This window comes from Sinohyriopsis cumingii, chromosome 1 (assembly GCF_028554795.1).
Source record: "Sinohyriopsis cumingii isolate HCF-2022 chromosome 1, ASM2855479v2, whole genome shotgun sequence".
Lineage (NCBI taxonomy): Eukaryota > Metazoa > Mollusca > Bivalvia > Unionida > Unionidae > Sinohyriopsis > Sinohyriopsis cumingii.
This window is the reverse complement of record NC_142961.1, coordinates 70,814,934-70,836,289: the sequence shown is the minus strand read 5'-3', so window position 1 is coordinate 70,836,289 and position 21,356 is coordinate 70,814,934. Positions and strand designations below refer to the sequence as shown.

At 34.9% G+C, this 21,356-nt stretch overlaps 1 protein-coding gene across 4 annotated transcripts in view; it reads left to right on the top strand.

Annotated features, from left to right (window-relative positions):
• The window catches only part of LOC149807091 (KICSTOR complex protein SZT2-like), a 338,108-nt gene that overhangs the window by 268,947 nt on the left and 47,805 nt on the right, over positions 1-21,356 (top strand). For all 4 annotated transcript variants that reach the window (XM_089961812.1, XM_089961821.1, XM_089961796.1 and 1 more), the window contains 9 exons: positions 2,763-2,935; positions 3,114-3,312; positions 4,571-4,767; positions 11,937-12,111; positions 14,147-14,283; positions 16,585-16,755; positions 17,932-18,178; positions 18,958-19,037; positions 20,702-20,866. In XM_089961812.1, the coding sequence (XP_089817938.1) occupies positions 2,763-2,935; positions 3,114-3,312; positions 4,571-4,767; positions 11,937-12,111; positions 14,147-14,283; positions 16,585-16,755; positions 17,932-18,178; positions 18,958-19,037; positions 20,702-20,866 (1,544 nt within the window). The remainder of the gene's footprint in view (positions 1-2,762; positions 2,936-3,113; positions 3,313-4,570; positions 4,768-11,936; positions 12,112-14,146; positions 14,284-16,584; positions 16,756-17,931; positions 18,179-18,957; positions 19,038-20,701; positions 20,867-21,356) is intronic.

Below are 21,356 nucleotides of genomic sequence, written 5' to 3'. Positions count from 1 at the left end.
AATGTAAGATCCAAACACAAGAACTTCTCATCTTCATTACTGAATTCTCTTTGGTATATTTAAACTAGTCAGAATACAGAAATTTTGTTACATTTTCAGATATTGAAATTTTTAAAAAATAATAAAATGTCATCATTTATGAACATATCTCCACTGAAGTTGTTGTTTTGAAACTAACATAACCTAAACATGTTTAAAATGGTACTTCTAATGTATCTGGAGAAAGAACATAGTCTGTATGCACCAAAGGGGAAATAAAAGACATTTGGAGATTCATGGGTTATGTCAGAAGATGTAGATTCTATTTTGCCTTAACATTGGTATGCACACTTTGAGTATTTTATAATTATCCATATCCTGATTTATAATTTTCAGTAGGTATTAACACTGTTGAGGATGGTAAATTTTACAATTTGATGTCTTCAGAGACAAACATTTAGTCCATGCCTGACAGATAACAAGACCAGGAGACCAGCATTTAGTTTATGCCAGACAGATATCTAGACCAGGAGACAAACATTTAGTTCATACCTGACAGATAACTAGACCAGGAGACATTTAGTTATTCCTTGACAGATAGCCAGGCCAGGAGCCATGGCTCATGACAGATATCTAGACCAGGAGACATTCAGTTAATCCCTGACATATAGCCAGGCCAGGAGCCATGGCTCATGACAGATCTCTAGACCAGGAGACAAACATTTAGTTCATACCTGACAGATAACTAGACCATGAGACATTTAGTTAATGCCTGACAGATAGCCAGGTATCATTACACTGATCAAGTTCCATATACATTTCCATATTTATTCTATTCAAGGTTTCACTACACTGATCAAGTTCCATGTGTATTTCCATATTTATTCTGTTCATGGTATCATTATACTGATCAAGTTTCATATACATGTACTTTTAATAAAATTTCTATTCAAGGGATATCTTAAATGATCAAGTTTCATATATATTTCTATCATTATTCTGTTCAAGGGATCACTATCACTACACTGATCAAGTTCAATATACATTTCCATATTTATTCTATTCAAGGTTTCACTACACTAATAAAGTTTCATATATATTTCCATCATTATTCTATTCAAGGGATCACTATCACTACACTGATCAAGTTCCATATACATTTCCTTATTTATTCTATTCAGGGTTTCACTACACTGATCAAGTTCCACATATATTTCCATCATTCTATTCAAGGGATCACTACACTGATCAAGTTCCATATATATTTCCATCATTATTCTATTCAAAGTTTCACTACACTGATCAAATTCCATATACATTTCCATATTTATTCTATTCAAGGTTTCACTACACTGATCAAGTTCCATATATATTTCCATCATTATTCTATTCAAGGTTTCACTACACTGATCAAGTTCCATATACATTTTGTTCATTTTTCTACATTTTTATGAAATCCAGTACATTAATTATAAGTTCTGATGTACCAAGATGCCACCACTTATGTTGGACACAACATACTGTATCCAAAAGTCAGCACAGGCTATGTTGCATTTTCTGGAATTAGTTTTATTTGAAACAAATAGCTGGAATTTTTACTTGAAGTGACCATTCCTAGACCTGCATGATTGACCAGTTTGCCTTGTAATCCTACACAAAAACCCAGAAGCTGAACCTAGAGAATATTTGTTCTATCTCTGGGTGTTAATTCTGCTTTCTACAGAACAGAAGTACATTTATTTATCACTACTTTGCAAATCTCAATGAAATTCAGAGAAAAAATATGTGCATGATTTTCTTAGGGACTTTGAAAGAATGCAATAAAAACAGATTAGCCCAGTTAGTGTAATTATACCTGTTACATGCTGACTAATAAACCAAAAGACAAATGCAATGTTGTAAACATGTAGTTGCACAGTTTACAGTGTATTAGTCAGTACTTTTCTAAACCATATTTGAATCCATGATGATAGGGTTATATAGGGATGCCCTTATCCATCTCTCCATCCATCTCTCTTTGCTTAAGTTTGAATTTTGTTAAGTTTTTAGGTACTGTTATATGCCATCCATGTTCCACGAACACATTGCAGTCTGAATAAGAATCCTCATAATTGCACAATTGACAAAACATTCATCAAAATATTTTTTTTTCAAAATTAGTATTTGCTATTTTTGTATATGTCCAATACTGTTCATTACATAAGAGAGTGCATTTTGTCCTGTATGTATGTTGAAGACAACTGAACTAACATCTGGAAAATGGACATATTGTTATGGTAAGAAACATTAGTAAGTCAGATTCAACTGCAAACTGCATAGACATAGATCTGCAATCACATAATGTGCCAGCAGGTCCGAGTCGATGCAGTTAGCTAGGAGTAATCATTAGAAAAAACAAATATAGACCCTGTTCCTCTGATGCATTATACAATGGCAGCTCAGGGTATATGTTGTTTTGGACCTGACTGGTAGATAGCTGTATACAGTATGATAACTGAGAATTGAGCAGCAATTACATCTCCAGTATAGCAAGACTTGAAACAATTTGAGTAACCAGAAGCATTTCTAACAAACAGTTATGTAAATATATCATCATGCCCATGTATTAGGACAGATTATTAAAAACAAAACAATACAGTGGAGCCTACTTTTAATGAATTTGGATTGTGTCTTAAATGATAAATTGATTTAACAAAGTACTAGGTTTGAATGTAAATTTAACCTATACAATTATTTATTTCCTAATTTTTGCCAGTTCCAACAATATTTTTTCTGTGTTTTAGTTGAAGACATTCGTGAGAGAAAATTCTCATTGGTTTTGAGGATGAAATCTGATGCAGCACATCATAAACTTGAGAGACGTCAATCCCTGCAGAATCAGTCTCCCCTTCAATCTCTGAAGGAGGCCATCATCACCTCCAAGAGAGTTTTGTCCCCTCCACCTGACATGCACAAGGTGAGTCATGCCACAAAAGATTATTATTTCCCTGAAGCTTCTCTCTCTATTAGTCCATATGTTCACCTTGATCTTCCCTTTTTTATGAATTTGTGGGAATCTTTATCATACCACTTTTTTTAACATAAGACAATCATTTTTACTGCTAAGTATATTTTAATCTTTTTATTTTCTTTAGACCTTTGATCTTACTACTTTTGGCACCTCAACCCTGCAGCAGATTCAACTATGTAACCAGTCTGGAATCCCCCCTAGAAGTCATGTACAGGAGAGTACCAGTCAGCTACTGGAGAAGTACCAGTGTGGCACTTTTGGCAACCTGCACAAAGTCTACACAATATTGATGGAGGACTGGTTCAGCTTCTGTTGTCAAAATGGTAGAGTACTGAATTCACTATTTCTGATGAACTATCATTTTTTATGGATTTCATGGTTGCTGTTCATCATAAACAAAAAAAAACTATATGATTTTTCTTGAAAACAGTAAACATCTCCCCCATTCCATAAATTTCAGTACCAGTGAAAAATTTAGTTGTGAAAAATGATGAAAATTAATACCCATAAAAATGAATTCGCAGAAATTTTTGAAAATATTTTATTAATTCTTGTATCATTTTATTGAATGCTGCAAGATGTAAGGCAAATGCAGCATATTATATAACTGTCCATGTATCCAGCAGGGAGGTTTAGAGTTAAATATTTGTCTGTAGGTAGTTTAGAAAAGCAGAAATTTAGAATCTACATGAAATTTCATTTCAGAACAATTAGAAGAATAAGTGTAAAGTCATAAAATCATGAACTCCAAAAAATAATTTTAAGGGTTAAATTTTTAAAAATTTAACTGTTATATTTCACATGTTTCAGTTACTGGTCATGTGAAAATCTTGCTCATGTAAACTAAAGCTTCTGTCCATAAATGTATAAATATATTGTAACTACCATGGAAAATTGATAATTTTAAAGATATTTATTGCTTTTTAACAGCCTTACTGTAATTATTAAAGCTGACAAACATATTTAGTTATTTTTTTAGTCTTTGCTTTCATCTGTGAAAAGGTATAGCATATGAAAAGCGTGACCATTTTCAACAAATACAGTCATATCATTTGCAACTATACAAGCAATTGTATTTTGTCCTCACATCCTTTTGTCAGTTAAAGGTTTTTAAAAATAGCTTTGGATGTATTTTCATCTTGTCCTTAAATCTTGTGCTTAAATCAGATGTGACACAGATTCATCAGGTGATGAAGATTTTGAGTCAATAGTAGGTCAAAGGTGGAGGTCATTATGGATAAGGCAGAAGATCTTGTGTGCTTATTTGATGAAAGATGGAGGTCAATAGGGAGTAGGTAGAGGAGCCTGAATGATTAGTAAATCAAAGATGGAGGTCATTTGGGAGGAGGCATAAGATTATAAGTGTTTAGTAGGTCAGAGGTGAAAGTTGATGGGCAGTATCAATGCAGTGCCATTTACATCTACTGTATATGGGCAAATTTCTATTTGGTTTTGTATTTGCTAATTTTTTAGTCAGGTCAAAAATAATGAAAATTTATGAGAGTCATACATTTTGTTTCACCAAGTGTCAAAATTCCAAAAAGAAAGCATGCAAAATTAAGCATTTTTTTCTCTTTGCAGGTGTTCCAACAGTTTTTCAGCTAGAACTATGCCTGAAGTCTCAGTTCTCAGTAGACTTTATACTGCAGGAGCTTCAAAACATCATTGGCAACATTTGCTCTGACATTAACATCAAGATATTTAAAGTCATCCCAGGGAAGGAAATGGAAGAACTCCCAGTAGGAATTATCTATAACCCATGCAGGCATCCACTAACTGTGAGCTTCTTAAATCAATTTATTTTCTCAGTTGATTACATTCCCCAATTAAATTAACATTAGAAAAGTAATCTTAGCTGCCTATTAAATCTGGCATTTCTGCCTTCTCTGCTTCTGCATTGAGGCAGAGACTGAAGTGGTGAAAAGCTGTATCATATAAACAAAAAGGGAAGAAAGTCTATGAAAAAATTTACCTCCCCTTTGCACTTCTTGGTTGCACTGTATGTGTATGCAAATTCAAGCTTTAGCTCATTGTGAGTAGCATCAAACTCCATCACATCTCAATATCCATCAAAATCATCTTTAATTCTACACATCCGAGCATAAAAGTTGATATGGTAGGGCATTGTGCACTAGCCAGGTCTATAAGGTCAAGGCCTCTGTAAACATGAAGGATGAGGACGAACACCTCTTCTTCCATCTACTACTGCAGTCAGCAAAGATTAATGAAATCTCCAACCATCATTTAGAGAAATTCCAAGAGTCCATGGAATCTCTAAGGCCTTCTATTTGGAGAGCCAGTTGCCCGAGTCATTTTTCTCCCACTGGTATTGCTCTCATTCAGAAATGTACAATGCAGACATTCTGAGACTAGATTAGAACATTGCACCAGTGAACATGGCAACCCCACAATTCTGTTAAGTTGTCTGCTGTATTTTTCATTTGACATCCAGACTTGTTTGTAAAATATGGTCACCTTGACATTGATGCTTGACAACTTTTCCATGGAGGTATTGACAATATGCAGAAGTAGACAGTATACCACCTACTACAGCTTTTCACCACTTCAGTCTCTGCCTCAATGCAGAAGCAGAGAAGGCAGAATCCTGCTTATCAGCAGTTTCAGCAACATTTTGACTTCAGATGATTCAGTCCCCACAGTTTTGGAGGCAATATAATAAAAAAGACACAAAACCAAATTTTTCCTTCCACAAGCCTCCCAACAACTTTAAGTAGCTTTACACCCAAGCCACAACTGACAGCCTATTTTTGGGACAGTCTTGTATGCACTCTCTTGCCACAAAATGAATGGGTGATCCAAGTTTAAAAAAAAAATTTGTCTTAAGATTTTATTCATCCAGTCCAATACCTTTCATCATCCCCTTCCATGATGGAAGTGATCCTAAGAAGATGGCAGTTCTGTTGGGCGAGATCAGCTCTATTTTTATCAAGCAGGTGATAGAGAGTTCACAGACTGAACTCTGATCTTTTATTATCATTTTTTTCAGGTAACAAAACCAGCAGAAATCTTAGTCTGGTTATGGATCTCAAACATATACACAACTGTGCAGATGTGTTTTGCAATCAGTCAGTCTTAATCTGATTGATGCATATTTCTGTATCCCTATCCATTCAGCTTCTTGTGTTGTGAGGAACTCAATGCTGATTTTATGCTTTACCATTTGGTCTCATCCTCAGCCCATGGGTATTTACAAAGACTTTACATTGATTCATCATCCTTGTTCAGGTCAGTCTCATCAACAGTGACCACAGCATGCCAAGATGACAAACTTTTAAAAAATATGTATGTTAGATTCTGTTGCAAGACATAAACAACCTTTTTCCCAGCTGGACTTTTTAGTGAACCAGAAGTCAGATTTCTCCTCAACCAGCCTTCCATGCATCAGGGTATGGAATGTTTTACTCATCTCAACCAGCCTTCCATTTGTCAGGGTATGGAATGTTTTACTAATCTCAGCCTCATTCAGTTCCTTCCTGTCTGCATTATGTGGAGAATCAAACTGTTGGAATCTGTCTCCAACAGGGATTGAATTTCCATGAGAGATTTTGCAATTCCTCTGATTACTCAGTTTGGTAGTGGACTTGAACCTTCTCATTTGCCTGTTCATGCAACACTTTTGGCTCAGTTGCACCCATTTTCTGGTTGTCTAGCATAATTAAGTTATGATAATGACAGAAATAAAAGAGTTCCTGTCCCACTGGTGAGACCCACAAAAATGGCTTACAGCTGGAATTCCTCAGGATAGATTCTATCTGGAGATTATCATCCATACAGATGCCAGTTCATATTATTGGTAAGCTGACCTGTTGCCTGCATCACGATGGTTAGCAGAAACTCTTTGTCAGGGTGGAGGCTGGAGGCGTGGGCCCATCACATCCTTCTTTTGGAAAAGACGGTTCTAATAAAAACGTTTCAGTTCTGGAAAGACCAACTTTGTGAAAGGGTAATCCTCATCACACAAAACAACTATATGGTGTTGACCTACACCCTCAAAAGGTGAGGTGATGGGGACCAAATCAAGCAGCTTCTGTGTTCTAATCTTCTGGTACAGGAATACAGTCCATATCAGATATATTCCTGTCAGCTTTAGTGTTATGCCCAGCTTGAAGGCATCAGACTTTACACCAAGTCAGTTTTTATCCACTAAGTTTTAATTGGATTTGCCAGTTTTGAGGGCATCCTGTTACAGATCTCTTTTTGGCAGAGTAGAAGCATAAACTGCCCACATTCATGTCCAATCCTGGACCTAGAGGCCAGAGCCATATGTCAGTTGGGATGGGGTTTTCTCATGGAACATGTCTTGGGTGAAGAGTCTTAAACAATCTAGCAATAAAGATTTCCGGGAAGATCCTGCTGACACCCACTCTACTCAAGTTCTAGCTAGAAAACCCTCCACTTATGGCACTTATTTTCATAGACTGTTGCAAGGGCAATAACATCGTGTCCTTGCAGGCTGTGATGTCAGAACTTGCTAAGTTGCTTTCTCTGGCTCTTTGAGAAGTTAGGCCCTATCACTATCAGGGGCTACTGCTCTATGATTTCTGACACGTTCAGACATCATGGGAGAGGAGATTTAGGTCAAGACAAGGATCTCTTGTACCTGCTGGCCAGTTTTTACCTGAATCCACCCAAGTCACTCATTTATTTACCAGGTATAACCTTTCATGGATTCTGAGATGGTTCATTTCAGGCAATCTGGAGCCTCTGGCCAGAACCTTGCTGAAACAGCTATCTAACAAAACTTGTTTTTTTTTTATAACCCTAAGCATTGAAATGCAGGTGTGTGAGTCACATGCCCATTCGATGAGGCCAAACTATCTCCAGTTCAGAAAATCATGTTATGTGTCCAGGCATCATAGATGAAACAATGTCGCCATCTACAGGCAGTCAGAAGGTGGTTATTCCCTAACTCCTATTGAGAAAGGCAGTGATGCAAGACCCAGTCCATATTCTCAGGCACTACTTGAATTTCAGTAAACAGTAATGGGGCCTTAAAATGCCACTTCCGTTAATGGTCAGGAAACATGATATAACCCTGCAGGCCTTGGCATCTTGGTTTATGAGGGTGATGTGCTCCACATGTTCTGAAGTCTTAAAAGACCAGATATGTCTTGTACAAATTTCAGCTCATGAGATTATAGATCTCAACACACCTTATATTCTAATGCAAGGGTTTGATTATGGACATCACTGAGCCAAGTGGTCTAAAGCGCTCTCCGTTACGGATCATTGCCATCTCACCTCTGTCTGCATGGGTTCGAGTCTCGGATTCGGCCAATATGGGTATGTGAGAAAGCTTGCCAGTAGCTTCTCATGGGTTGGTGGTTCTTTCCGGGGTTTTCCCAGTTTCTTCCTCCACCATTAATACTGGCCGCCATGTATAGCCTATCATGTGCTGAAAAATGGCGTTAAACCCTACAACAACAACTGGACATCACTGAAGCCATCAACTGGCATGCAGTTGATCATTCAGGGTTCTGTTTCTGAGATTTAGCATAACAATATAAAGAATTTATTTTGGTGGTTGAGGTTCTGTGGCTGAGATGATCACAGACCCAGTTAATGACAGCACAGTAGCTTACCAGGCATGGTTTTATAGGTTTTTCTGGATGTGTCCAAAGCTTTCTTTGTAAGATAAATGACTTGTTCTTCATTGTCCATGTATTTACATGACATATCATGTGACCATTGATTGTGCTGCCATAATATTAGGGCAGTGAGTTATCCTTGATATTTGGACTCCAGCTGTATTGTGTATCCTATATATAGGAACCCCAGTTACATTGCCTATTCTTTTTTTGTAGGGACTTCAGCTGTATTGCCTGTCCTTTATATAGGGACTTCTGCTGCATTGCCTATCCTATATATAGGGACTCCAGCTGTATCACCTATCCTTTATATAGAGAATCCAGCTGCATTGCCTATCCTTTATATGTGGGATCCAGCTATATTGCCTTTCAAATGTATCCTTGGTAGAAGTTGGATGCTCATGCTTTTTCCTGCTATTAACTATTTTCCTAACGTTAATGTATCAGGGAACTTATTCAATGGAGAAAATTAATTTTCTCCAAAACTACTTGACCAATCACATTACTGTATAGCTTTTCCACGCATCCCCACAAAAAATGCAGGCATCTATGGTGATGCTTCACTGAAGTTAAACATCTGTTAGTCACCTATGGGTGTATAATTTTTAAGAGTTTTTTCCCTTTTTATAAATGACACATAGACTGGAAGTCAAATATTTTGTTTTTCCAAAATGACTGGATTTGAGACGAAGCAGCATTTATATCCCTATGTTAATGTGATTGGTTCTTGGAGAAACAAAATTCAGTAAATCATTTACTTTTTTAGCTCTACTGATTACATCATGTCTGTCATCCATTGTCCATCTGTCAGTTAATTCAAGTTTGGTTTTGCTACAACTCATAAATTGCTGTGAAATTTTACATACACATTCATCCCAAATTCTGGTTGGTTCAAATAAAAATTATGCAGCACAGACTTGAAAATCTTGTTATTGCTATTCCTCCAAATTGATTGCCATATCACAATGGGAATTTCAATAAATGATTTTCTTTAATGTCTAGTTGGTCTTAAATGACAATGGTGTTGATCTGACATCCATTATGGAGATCATGGTAGCAAGCTTGAATACCTTATATTTATTACTCCTTTCAGATCAGAAGGTCATATTGACATGGGGTTTTCACTACAAAACTTCTTAGATGCCTAGCTGGTCCTGGTGGGAAACCATGCTGATATGACAACTAACATGGCTGTCATGGCAGCAATCTATTATTATAATCGTTGCTCTTCTTAAACAGAAAGTTATGTTGACTTGGGGTTTTACCTAAAGACTTATTTTGCATAGTTGGTCCTAGATAAAGATGCTGATCTGACATCCACTGTGGCCCCCATGGTGGCCATCTTGAAATGGATGATGATATTCACTTGGGGTTTTCACTAAAAGACTTAAAATTATATCCAGTTGATCCTAAATGAAATGCTGCTGATCTTACATCCAATATAGCTCAATAATATAATCGATGGTTTCAACACTAATTTAAAAAGAAAAAAATGGTCTTATAGTGGATTCATGTAAAATTCTTTTTTCCAGCAGTAAAGCCTCAGTCCAGTTCATGGGTTTTATATTTTTTAGTCTTGCTAGAATTGTGGTACACCATCCTTGTCCATTGGATGATGGTACTGGATCTTGGTCATAACAGCTATAAATGCCTTTCCAGAAGTTTGACATTAGATACAAGAATTGGTAAAAATACTTTCCAAGCAAATTTGAACTCTGTAATCATTTGATTTTGGATAATGTACTACAGTTTTAGGTCAACTACTGAGCTGTCAATGTTAATCCAAGGGTTATTGCTGTTATACCCTTTAGTTCAAGTTTTTATACAACGTGAAGTGGTACCTATGGGTCATATAAATTATATTGGAAGATCTCCAGATCACTTTACTGAACCCTCTATATTGTCAAGGGATATTATTATCTGTGCATTTAATTTTCATATACACTAAACTGAGTTTTATAATTGTATAATCATGAAAGAAAAAATCACAGAAATTTGGTCATTTACTAAGCATCTACAAGGTTTTTTTTTTTTAAAGTCAAGGATGTCATGATTACATTTATCTTTCCACCTGTCAGTTTCTCATGCTGTCACATACTACAATTTCCAAAGAAAATTCTTTAAAAAATCCTAATAGACTTTTTTCTCCATTATGTAAACTGGTGTGGCATTTATAGCACTCCCTTACTATAAAGTTGTTCATTAGAATACAGTTCCAGTTATAAGTTGAGTTTTACCACTGACTTCATGTAGTTAATTGGTATCATAATTATATGCATATTCATTATAATGTTGTCTGACTATATGGTGGTATACTCAGTGGCTCCTGTGAAATACATTATAACAAGGGAGCACTGTATCATTTATTTCCTTATAAGATAGTCTCAATACTGTATAAGGTTGTATACTCTGGCTCTAATAGAAAGCATTATAATGAGTTTATACAGTATGTGCTTCATTATACATGTAAGTCAGTCTCCATATAGAGCAGTAGACTAACTCCCAGTGACAGCATTATAATGAAGGAGTACTGTGTCATGTACTCCGTTATAAGCAGTCTAACTGTAAGGTGGCGTTCTCTGTTGGACATATTGATGGCATTATAATGAGACATTATTTTATTCCTAACTTAGTCAAAAGTCCCACTCTGTGCATTTGGCTCCAGGAAGCAGTCAAATACACAAAATGCTTAATTCTACCACAATTCTGAATCAAAATTTTGTATATGTATTTGATAACCATGAACATATTAAAATATTGTTCTGGAGGCACTCAAGGGCGAGTGATTGAGTTACCCTCTTTAATTATTATTATTAGCTGTAGTAGTAGTATTAGTATTATTTTCTTCTTCTTCTTCTTCTTCTTATTATTATTATTATTATTATTACAAGCATAACCCTTTGACCCTGGGCCATAACTTTAAAACTAATATCCACACCCTATAACCATAAAGACACTTGGCATGAAAAGACAAATTCAATATTGGTTCCTGGATATTATTATTATTAGTAGTAGTAGTAGTAATCACTTCCAGTGATTTATCCCCATGGTTTTACATTGTTTAATAACTGAAACATTATTGAAATCCCCACCCTTAACAATATCTGCACTTGATAGAAATATAAAGACAAAGTCAGATATGCAGTGGACATTGATCTTTGTGTCAAACCATTAAGAGCCCCATACTGTATACTTAGCATGAAAAGACAAAGTCACGTGCAAGTAAAATCTTGAGGTGCAACTAACTTACAAAGTCTATCCTTACACACAGAGACTTGGGGATATTTTTCTTGGGAAACACTGTCCATTTACCTGTATATTTAAAAATGTATTTCCAGTCTGGTAATATTTCTGAGGAGACCTCTGTAGATGCAGTTTCCGCAGTGAACTTTGTTCCGGGTAAAATAGATACCTTCATTGGGATTGGTAGAAACTTCAGTCAATGGCAATCCAGTATAGAGATTGATTCAGAAGAGGAGAGTGGACACTTTGTAACAGGGGTAACCCAGAAAGGTAATTGAGATTTCTTATAAAAGTATTTTCATGATCAGCATGTCTTATCAAAAGAATATATATATTTTACCTTTGCGTTTAGAAGTGGGCTGTACATATAGGATTCTTTCCAGCTCTACACCTCAGTGTTCTCATGTTTAGAGGACAATGCATAAGTCTAGGCATTAACTCTTATTTGATTACACCAATTTAGAACACATTGCCATTGCTGTATATCTTGGGATGAAGGTGCAGGTCACAAAAAATTTGGGTTATTGTGACCCACATTTTAGAGTTTATTAAGCTTGCTTAAGTAGTTGAAAGGTTCTAATTCCAATATATTTTGTATCTGTTTAGCAATGTTGGTGTATATGGGAATTAAATTTATTGCACACCAAAACTGTGTTCTTTAAACAGCTATGGTGGATGGGTACTCATCATTGTCTAGATATCTCTTGAAGATAACTCCAATTTGTATCGAGTCATCTACTGGCATTTCAACCAAAGTTGTCATGTTGGGATGAATATGTGTCACACATAAAAGCTATGTAACCTACTATCCTGGCTGAAATTTAAATTATTTACAAAAGGTAACTAGTGCTATAAAAGCAGGGTAACATAAATAAGGTAAAAGAAATTAGGCAATAGATGTAGGATAACAGAACCAGTGCAACAGAAGCAACCTATTGCATGAGTTCTGTGTCAGAAATCATACAGGAAATTTACTTTTTGTTGAGCCCTTATTAGTAGCAGCATCAGTGATTTGTTAAGGTTTTTGTTCAAATATTTCTGCACTGCTTTGATCATGTGTTTGCTGGTTCAACATGTAGGCCCTGGTCTTCTTGTATTCATGTACAATTCTCCCTCAATAACTCGTACCCCAACTTACAACACAGGATCATGTGTGAATCCCAATTTTTTTTTCAAACAAAGAAATTACCAAATGAACTGGACCTAATCTGTTGGACATAAAGAAAATTGTAATTAAAACTGGTATATTAAAATTTAATATATTGCTTGTTTTATCATTGAAAACAGCAGTTACTGACCAGAAATTTCAATTAACATAATTTGCAAGTTTTAATACAATGTCATATATTTTGTTACATTTTCTATACAAAACAAATTATATAGGCAGTATGCTGTAAATAACAAGATTCAAAGAAATCTTGATTCATGGAAATGTCAGTAATGCCTGCTAATGGCAGCACTTTAAGAAATAAATACCAATTTTGTAAGTTTTGTAAAAGTAAAATTGGTTTTAGTTCTCTCTTTGAATTCAGTGTAGTGTAATCATCATAAATATGATATGATCACATGTATTCAAACATTAAAAGTAAATGTGTCAATTTTACCATGAGAGATATGTCCACAAGAATTTATAAGTGCCAATTGTATTTTGATCTCCAACTTGCAGAAGTGTTTTTTAAGTAGACCTGCTTTGTATTATCACACCAGTTACATCTCTTGTATCAAATCAAATAAAAGGGTAGAGTAAAACAAACAGTTGAAAGGCATATAAATCTTACATGCGTAAGAGCTAGTAGTCATGGTTGTGTGTCAGGTCAGCTCGTTTCAGTTGACCATTGGAACACTTAAAATTATTATATAGGAAACATAAAGTATCTAACATTATTTGATGTTTTATCCTTCTAATTCACATATGTCATCAATGATAGCAATAAAATCAAACAAAAGGAGTAGTCTTTCTGTAAAAGATTTTCTCCTTTGAATTTTTCAAAGATATGATTTATTATGGAGAAGTGAGTTTCAATGTTTGTACTGAGCTTAAAATTCCCAAATTGGCATGCAGAGGTTTACTCCAGTGTTGAGCAGAAATTTCAGTATTATTTGCAGTTAAATTGCAGCATCAGTATTTTATTTCCATAGTTTTTGAAAAATTAAAATCTTGTTTCTTTTATTTATTGAATTAACAATAATGTAAAGTATTTTCTCTATATAAATAACATTTCCATAGTCCTTTCCATGAATTTAAGTACCAACAAAATTGCAACTTTTTGCTTTGCCATGATGCAAACCATATTTTCATTCCCAGTGCTAAGTAAGCAAACATCCCAGAAGTTCTACTCCTCTACCCCAAGTACAACTCCTGACAAAACTGTGATAGATGAGAGTGAAAGTAATTTTGTACCACGCCAGAGACTTCTCATGATCTTCATTAAACACAAGCAGGTAAATAATTTGAGTGTGGTACCTGTGTGTGTGATTTCGATTTTTAACATAGTTTTAATTATTTTTTTAGTCATATCGCTTCGATGTCTGCAGTGAGGCAGTTTATAGTGATGTTTAGTATTGGGGCATCATGCCACAGACATGTAGCATGATGTCCCACCCAGTCACATTATCCTGTCACCAGGCCGACCAGTCCTAACATTGACCTCTTAATGCTCTTATAAGTCTTTGGTATGGCATGGCTGGGGATCGAACCCGCAACCTCCAACATCCAAGGTGGACACTCTAACCACTAGGCCACCAGAGTGGTTACTTGAGTGTGGTTATGAGTTATACCCCTTATTTTTTTTTCTGTGTCTTCATCTCTTTTGTCTTTCATTGGTACAGTAAATATTTGTCAAGAGTTATTAGCCTGTTTTCTTCTTACAACTTATAAAAATGGTTTGTGTCACTAGCATTAGCAGATCGTAAAACATAGGTTTCATTTTTCCAGTTATAATGGTGTTGGCAGAAGCATTGACAAGGTTAAGATTTGGTTTTTACTTTTTAAAAGTCTTATAACATGCATAACAGCCTTTGTGAATGGCTTGTGCATGGGGTGGGGTGATTTTATTGGTGCATTTAGTGCTTTTTTGACTCTGTCATACAAAGTGGATGGGATCTAAGTGCCTTTTCAAGATCACATCAAGGCAGCTGACCCAGGATGGCCTGGATTGGTATTGAACATTGATGCTTGGATTATGAGTTTGATGCTCTACCAACTGAGCTACCACATCTCCTATTGATTTTGAGGTCCAGAGGTGAAAGGTCAAGGCCACTCTGACTTAAAGAAGAAAAACAGTTTGCGGACAGTATTTTTAGTTCCAGATGACAGACCATGACCAAACTTGTTTAATAATTTATACTTTTGGTAAGAAAACTGTCTATTGATTTCCGGGTCAAAAGGTTAAAGGTCAGGATCTCTCTGGCTGAAAAATTGTTTCAGCAAAATGTTATGTATATTTAATTTGCATTCTTTGTTTTTTTCATTATATGTTATGGATAATTGTATTTTGAATTTGACTGTCCAAAGTCAAGTTCATTTTTTACCTGACCTGAATCATTGATTTGTTTTATTCAGTAAACAACTAATACATAGCTAATATTTTCTCTATGAATGGGTTTGATATTAGGATTATTATTAATAGAAGTAAACATATTTATCTTGGTCTGAGTCAAGGACATTGTGTTAACCATGTTTTATATTTTAATTTTAGTAATAGATTTTCTAAATATAACTAAGACTTTATCTTGTTAACATTTGGAACCTTCCAGAGTGAAATTTTCCATCAGGTAATAGTTTTGTTTTTTAGAAAATGTTAATTGTGACCTGAGGTCAAATAGAGGAGTATATAATCTTGTTTTTCAATAAATTATTCATTATTGTTTTAAGATATGAGCAATTTCCGTTGTATTATTGGTGTGCCCAGTATTTCATTTGGGCTGAAATTTATTCAAATTATTTAACTCAAGATATTCATCTCTGGAAATGCAAAGTGCTCAGATATAACATTCTTGGATAGGAGACTTGGATTTATAGTGAAATTTCAAATAAGGATATATTCCTGGTTTGTATTATTGTGTTTTCAACACAAGACTGTTGGCACATCACTGTGATACAGGCCACCACAGGCACATCAATACTTCCAGCATTGGATTTATTTTGGAATATCACTAAAGTTTATTCAGAACTTTAAGCATTAGGACTTATCATAGAAATTCTGGAATTATTTGGGCTTTTTTGCAGTACTGTAAGTTCTTTGTACATGTTTTATTTATTATTCAAGGGAAATACAATATTTGTTGAATTTTGCAAAACTTGCTGGTTCTCACTCTTTTCTTTCACCATAGTCATAATAAAAGTAATTTAGTTCTTGACTGCAAAGTGTAACTAAACTTTGTGGATACCGTTGGGGGGGTGGGGTAAGGATGAAATTGGATTTTGGAGTTGAACAATCAAATATCAGGGTGACTCTGACGGAAGGAAAATATGAGTTTTTCCCACAATAATTTTGTTCTAGGCTACATTCCATGATCAAACTATGTGAATGGCTTGCGCTTGGGATATGAAAGAAACCTAAAGATTAGTGCCCACTTTCATGACTATCAGAAATGGGGCATAGGCATGCTATACATGTTACTTTACTCTTGTTTAAACATTCATTTGCATTCTTTTTTGTTATTATTTCTTAAGTCTGATGTTTTCTGTTGTTTTAGACTTAAATATTTCTTTGCATTGTGTTTTTTTTTTTTCATTTTTAGATAGTTGTGTTCACATACAACTGGGCAAGTGATTTGAACAGTTCCTTGTCCAAGTATTTAACTCGCTTGGTACAGTGGCATAATGCCCGGGCACATCTTCTGAACAGTATCATTACCCAGAAAATGGGTCTTTTCACCCACTACCTCTTCAGTGACCTGGCAAATGTTCCAGTGAGTATGACATAAGAAATTATTTCATAACATTTACATCCAGAGATAATCTTAAATCTGTAGTGCCAGATCATCAGCTGAGAGCACCCCTTATGATTTTGACTCTTGCTTTGCTGGTTGCTACTGGACTGATTTCTTTCTCATCAAATCCAGGCAGAATTATTTTGTTATACTCACATCTATTTTATAGTATCATAAAATAATTCTACACTGTGACACTGCACATAGCAATATCAGCCTCAGATGCTGATTCACGATAACAGATGCAAAGGACAAATTTGTGAAACCTTATTAGCCAGATAAAAATATTCCACAATTAAAAATGATGACTATAGAGCTTAATTCATTTATTTCAAGCAGGTAACTACATTTAAATTTCAGTTAGATTTATATTTTTCAGTTGACAACAGCAAAAACAGAAATTCCTGTAGAAATCTTTTTTACAAGTCGTTTTGAGTAATTTTCTGAAAACGTCATGGGTATAACGTGCTACATTATATTTTAACTAGTTTGCCACTTATATCATTACAATAATGTACAAGCTAGAACCTCATACCAGCCACACCCATAATACCTGGCAGAATATTACTCATAATAACTTTCAAACAAGCTACAATTTGTACTGGAATTTCTATTGCATATGCTGTCAGCTGCTAGAAGCTAATTTGGAACTGAAATTGAAATTCTGTATTAATAAAAATGTGAGTCAGATGCTATTCATATTCATAATACATTGCAGATAATTAATCACAATACTTAAGTCCGTTTGATTTGGAACATGATGTTGCACAGGTTGGCATCTGCAAAAAGTCGGACTTTGAAATTAATTTTAATTCATTCACCTGCTCAAAAAAATGAGCTCTTGTGTTGTCAACTTTTGTAGTTATCATGTTAATTTTGGTTAAGTATTTTTTTCGCAACAAAATAGAAGGATGTATCCACTTGAGTGTGTTTTGAACTTTATAGTTCATGTGGTTTAGTCAGTACAGTCTATTATGCATTCAAGTAATGGGAACATTTTCATATTTGGAAATCTAAACCGTTTATCCAACAGTTTATTGAATTGATGATTTTATTGGGAAATCATTTTATTTTTGATCAAAAAGTTTAGAATGCATATCAGCAGCTGTGGATGAAATAAAAAGTGGTTGATACTTTCTAAAATATTTTTGCCAGAACCCGTTTATCAACACGTCAGATGTGGATCATCTGATTAGATCGTCCACTCCATCCTCCAAGGAACACATTAGACGCACCAACAGCATGACAGCAAAAGACAGGACCCCAAGTCTTTTATTTGACACAACATTTAAGGATGTATTCCCATGGAAAACTGTCCGTGCAAATCTGCAGGTTGCAGAGAAAGACCCTGTCACACAGCATGGACAACAGGCACAGGAAATTAGACGGGGCATTAAAAAAGGTAATGCCTGTCAGAACACATCTAAATTATCAATTTATGTTTGAAATTTAAGCTTGAAACTTGGACTCATTTACATGCAGGTTTACATTGATTGTACAATCTAACAAATTCTGTAAAGTACCTTTTTTAATCCAGTTGGTGGAACTAGGTGGTACTCAGAGTGAATGAAACTAGACTTGAAACCCAAAGGAACCATCAACCTCAGCCTTTATACATTTACTTCCCAGAAACTCTCCATAAATTTTTTTCAGACATGAGAGACCATCCTGGCTTGATAGGTTTTAACTTTTTAATAATAATTTCATTTCTGATGTTATGAATTTGTATTTTATTAATCAATAAACAAATTCCTAAATGGGTTAAAGAAATATCATAGCATTGACACCATGTCATAAGAAACATCACATCACTGACATCATAAGAAATATCATATCATTGACATCATGTTATAAAATTATAGATGCCATTTTGCAAAAGAAACCAATATCCATGAAAGCATGTTCCCATCTTTCATAATAAATAAATAAAGAAAATGTTGGTGATGCACAGATTTATATTTTACTTGCATCAGACCAAAATTGCCAAACAATGATAAAATTCTCATCCATTTGATTTATTTGAGCACAGATAGCCTTGCATTAATTTGTAAGTGTGAAATAAGGCTCCAACATTTATGACATTGGGACTTTTTAATTATTCATCAGTTTCATTTTTTTTTGTTGCAAAGATAGCATGTGAAAATTAGTTTTAAAATTTTTGTTAAAAATTTATACTATCAGAAGAGGAAAGTTTGCTGAAGATTCAGAAGCTGTATTTGATGTGGCTGAAGAAAACGGCAGGGCCAAATATCCAAATATCTGTAAGTTTAAAATTATCTTATTTTTAATTATTATTTACAAAGTTGAGCCTTTTTAAACAATTAGAATGTTAAGTCAGGCAACATACCGTGCCAGAAAGTTGATGCTTATAAAATGTAATATAGGACTTTTATCACTTCATTCAACATTAGGTTCATAATTGGGTACCTTACATTTAAATATTTGTCTTTGAAACAGGACTCAGATTATTTAAAGTTAGGAAATTTATCAGTTTTTTTTCAAAGTCATTTTTAGCATTCGGATCACTAATTCTGGTGGTGGCAGCAAATATAGCTCATTGGCAGCATCAGCCATAATAAAGGTTTTGGTTGAAGTTTTTCTGTATCTTCAAAACTTCAAACCCCTTGGGAGAGTAGCTATGACACTTGGACTGTAGCATCAGTAAGTATATCCAAGTATGGGGCCATGAGTGGCTGAGTGGTCTAAAGTGCTCACCGCTACAGATCATTGCCATCTCACCTCTGTCTGCGTGGGTTCGAGTCTCGGGTTCGGCTAGTGTGGGTATGTGAGAAAGTTTGCCAGTAGCTTCTCATGGGTCAGTGGGTCTTTCTGGGGTTTTCCAAGGTTCTTTCTCCACCATTAATACTGGCTGCTATGTATAGCCTATCTTGTGCTGAAAAATGGCATTAAACCCCACAACAACAACAAGAACAACATATCCAAGTACACCTTCCATCCTTCTAATCCTCAGGCAAGGTCAATTTCATTAATAAAATTGGGTCAAGTTTTTGGTTGAAGTTTTCTGCATGGACATGGGTCCCAAAACATAGAATGGATGGCTATCATACTTTCATTGTGCATTGCTTTTCATATCCATGAACCAAGCTCTCCCTCTGACCCTCCGGCAAGGTCAGGGCCATTTGAAATTCTTGATAAAGTTTGCAGTTAAAAGATTTTTGTCTTCATGACCTTAGGTCTCAAACCCTTTTAAATTCAGTCATAATGTGCAGACTCTGTAGTCAATAAGCACTGTTTTATCATTTGTATGAATTTCATGTCTCTCGCTGACCCTCAGGTGAGGTGAAGGTCATTTGAAATTTATGCACAAGATTTTGTTTTAAAGTATTTTTTTTAATGGTCATTCATCCTTTATCTTGGGAGGGATAGCTGTCTTTCATGGCCAGTAAGATAATGTTAAGTTTTGACCTCACACAATAAATGAAATGATAAAAGTCTTGTATTACTTTTTTTTATAAGTGTCAACCTTCTGGCATATTTTGTTTACCTTTCCTCTTACAAGATGATGGTCATTTGAAAATGAAAAATATCTGTTGAGCAGGGATGCTGGTGAGACATAATTCCTTGGAATTTTTGTTACATTTATCCAACAGTTTTATCAACAGAAGTTGTTCAGACAGACAGGCAGATGGATAGACCTATATAATTGGAATGACAGACGCAGGTCAAGGTCTGATTGAATACACACGTATCCATATATGTATAAGAAGAAAAGAGACTAAGTATCCATATTGTAAGAGAGACGTTAACACAGAGATCATACAAATAGTAAAACAATGCTTTGATATTTGCAATTGTTAATAAATTGACCACCTTTTGGTTAGAATGATATTCTATATAACAAAAACTTTGCTGTGTTGCTTTACAGATATTTCATATTATTGTAATTGCAATTTAATTTAAACAGGAGGATGATATAGTGCTTCTGAAACAGCACTTCAGGCTGTTCCATTACTGTGCCACACCCCTTCTCTTCTTTGCACAATGGAGACAGAAGGTGCTGGAGAAATATAGAGCCACAGGACAGGACTCACACTCATCACCAGTGTCAGTCAGTGTGGACAGCAAATCGGTATCTTGCATTTTATATTGATTTGGATTTTATATCTTTTCTTAAAATATGTTATCTGATCATAATACTGTAGTATCATCAATATTCGTGGGGGATCATTTTTCGTGATTTTTGTTGTTGCCCCAAACCATGAATTTAAATCCCCAATGAAAAATGTGCCACGTAAGATGATGCCCCTTCCTTGTTTTCTTACAGTGTATTATTCCTAGAGATTAACACAGCTACTAGTATTGAATAAAGCAAGGTCAATACTGTAATCTGGTAATTAAATATTAGCTTATACATGTGTTTGTTTTATTTTTTATTTTAATCTTTTGAAGCAAGAATTATAAATCATTTTATATTGTTTAAATGCACATGTTCGATAAGGTATCCGATAGCTGTAATTTTATACTCACTGCCTTAAATCAATATGTGAGGTAAGTAAGGATAGAGAGAAAATAGAGAAAAAGCATAAGCATTCAAACAATAGTAATACTGAAAATGAAAG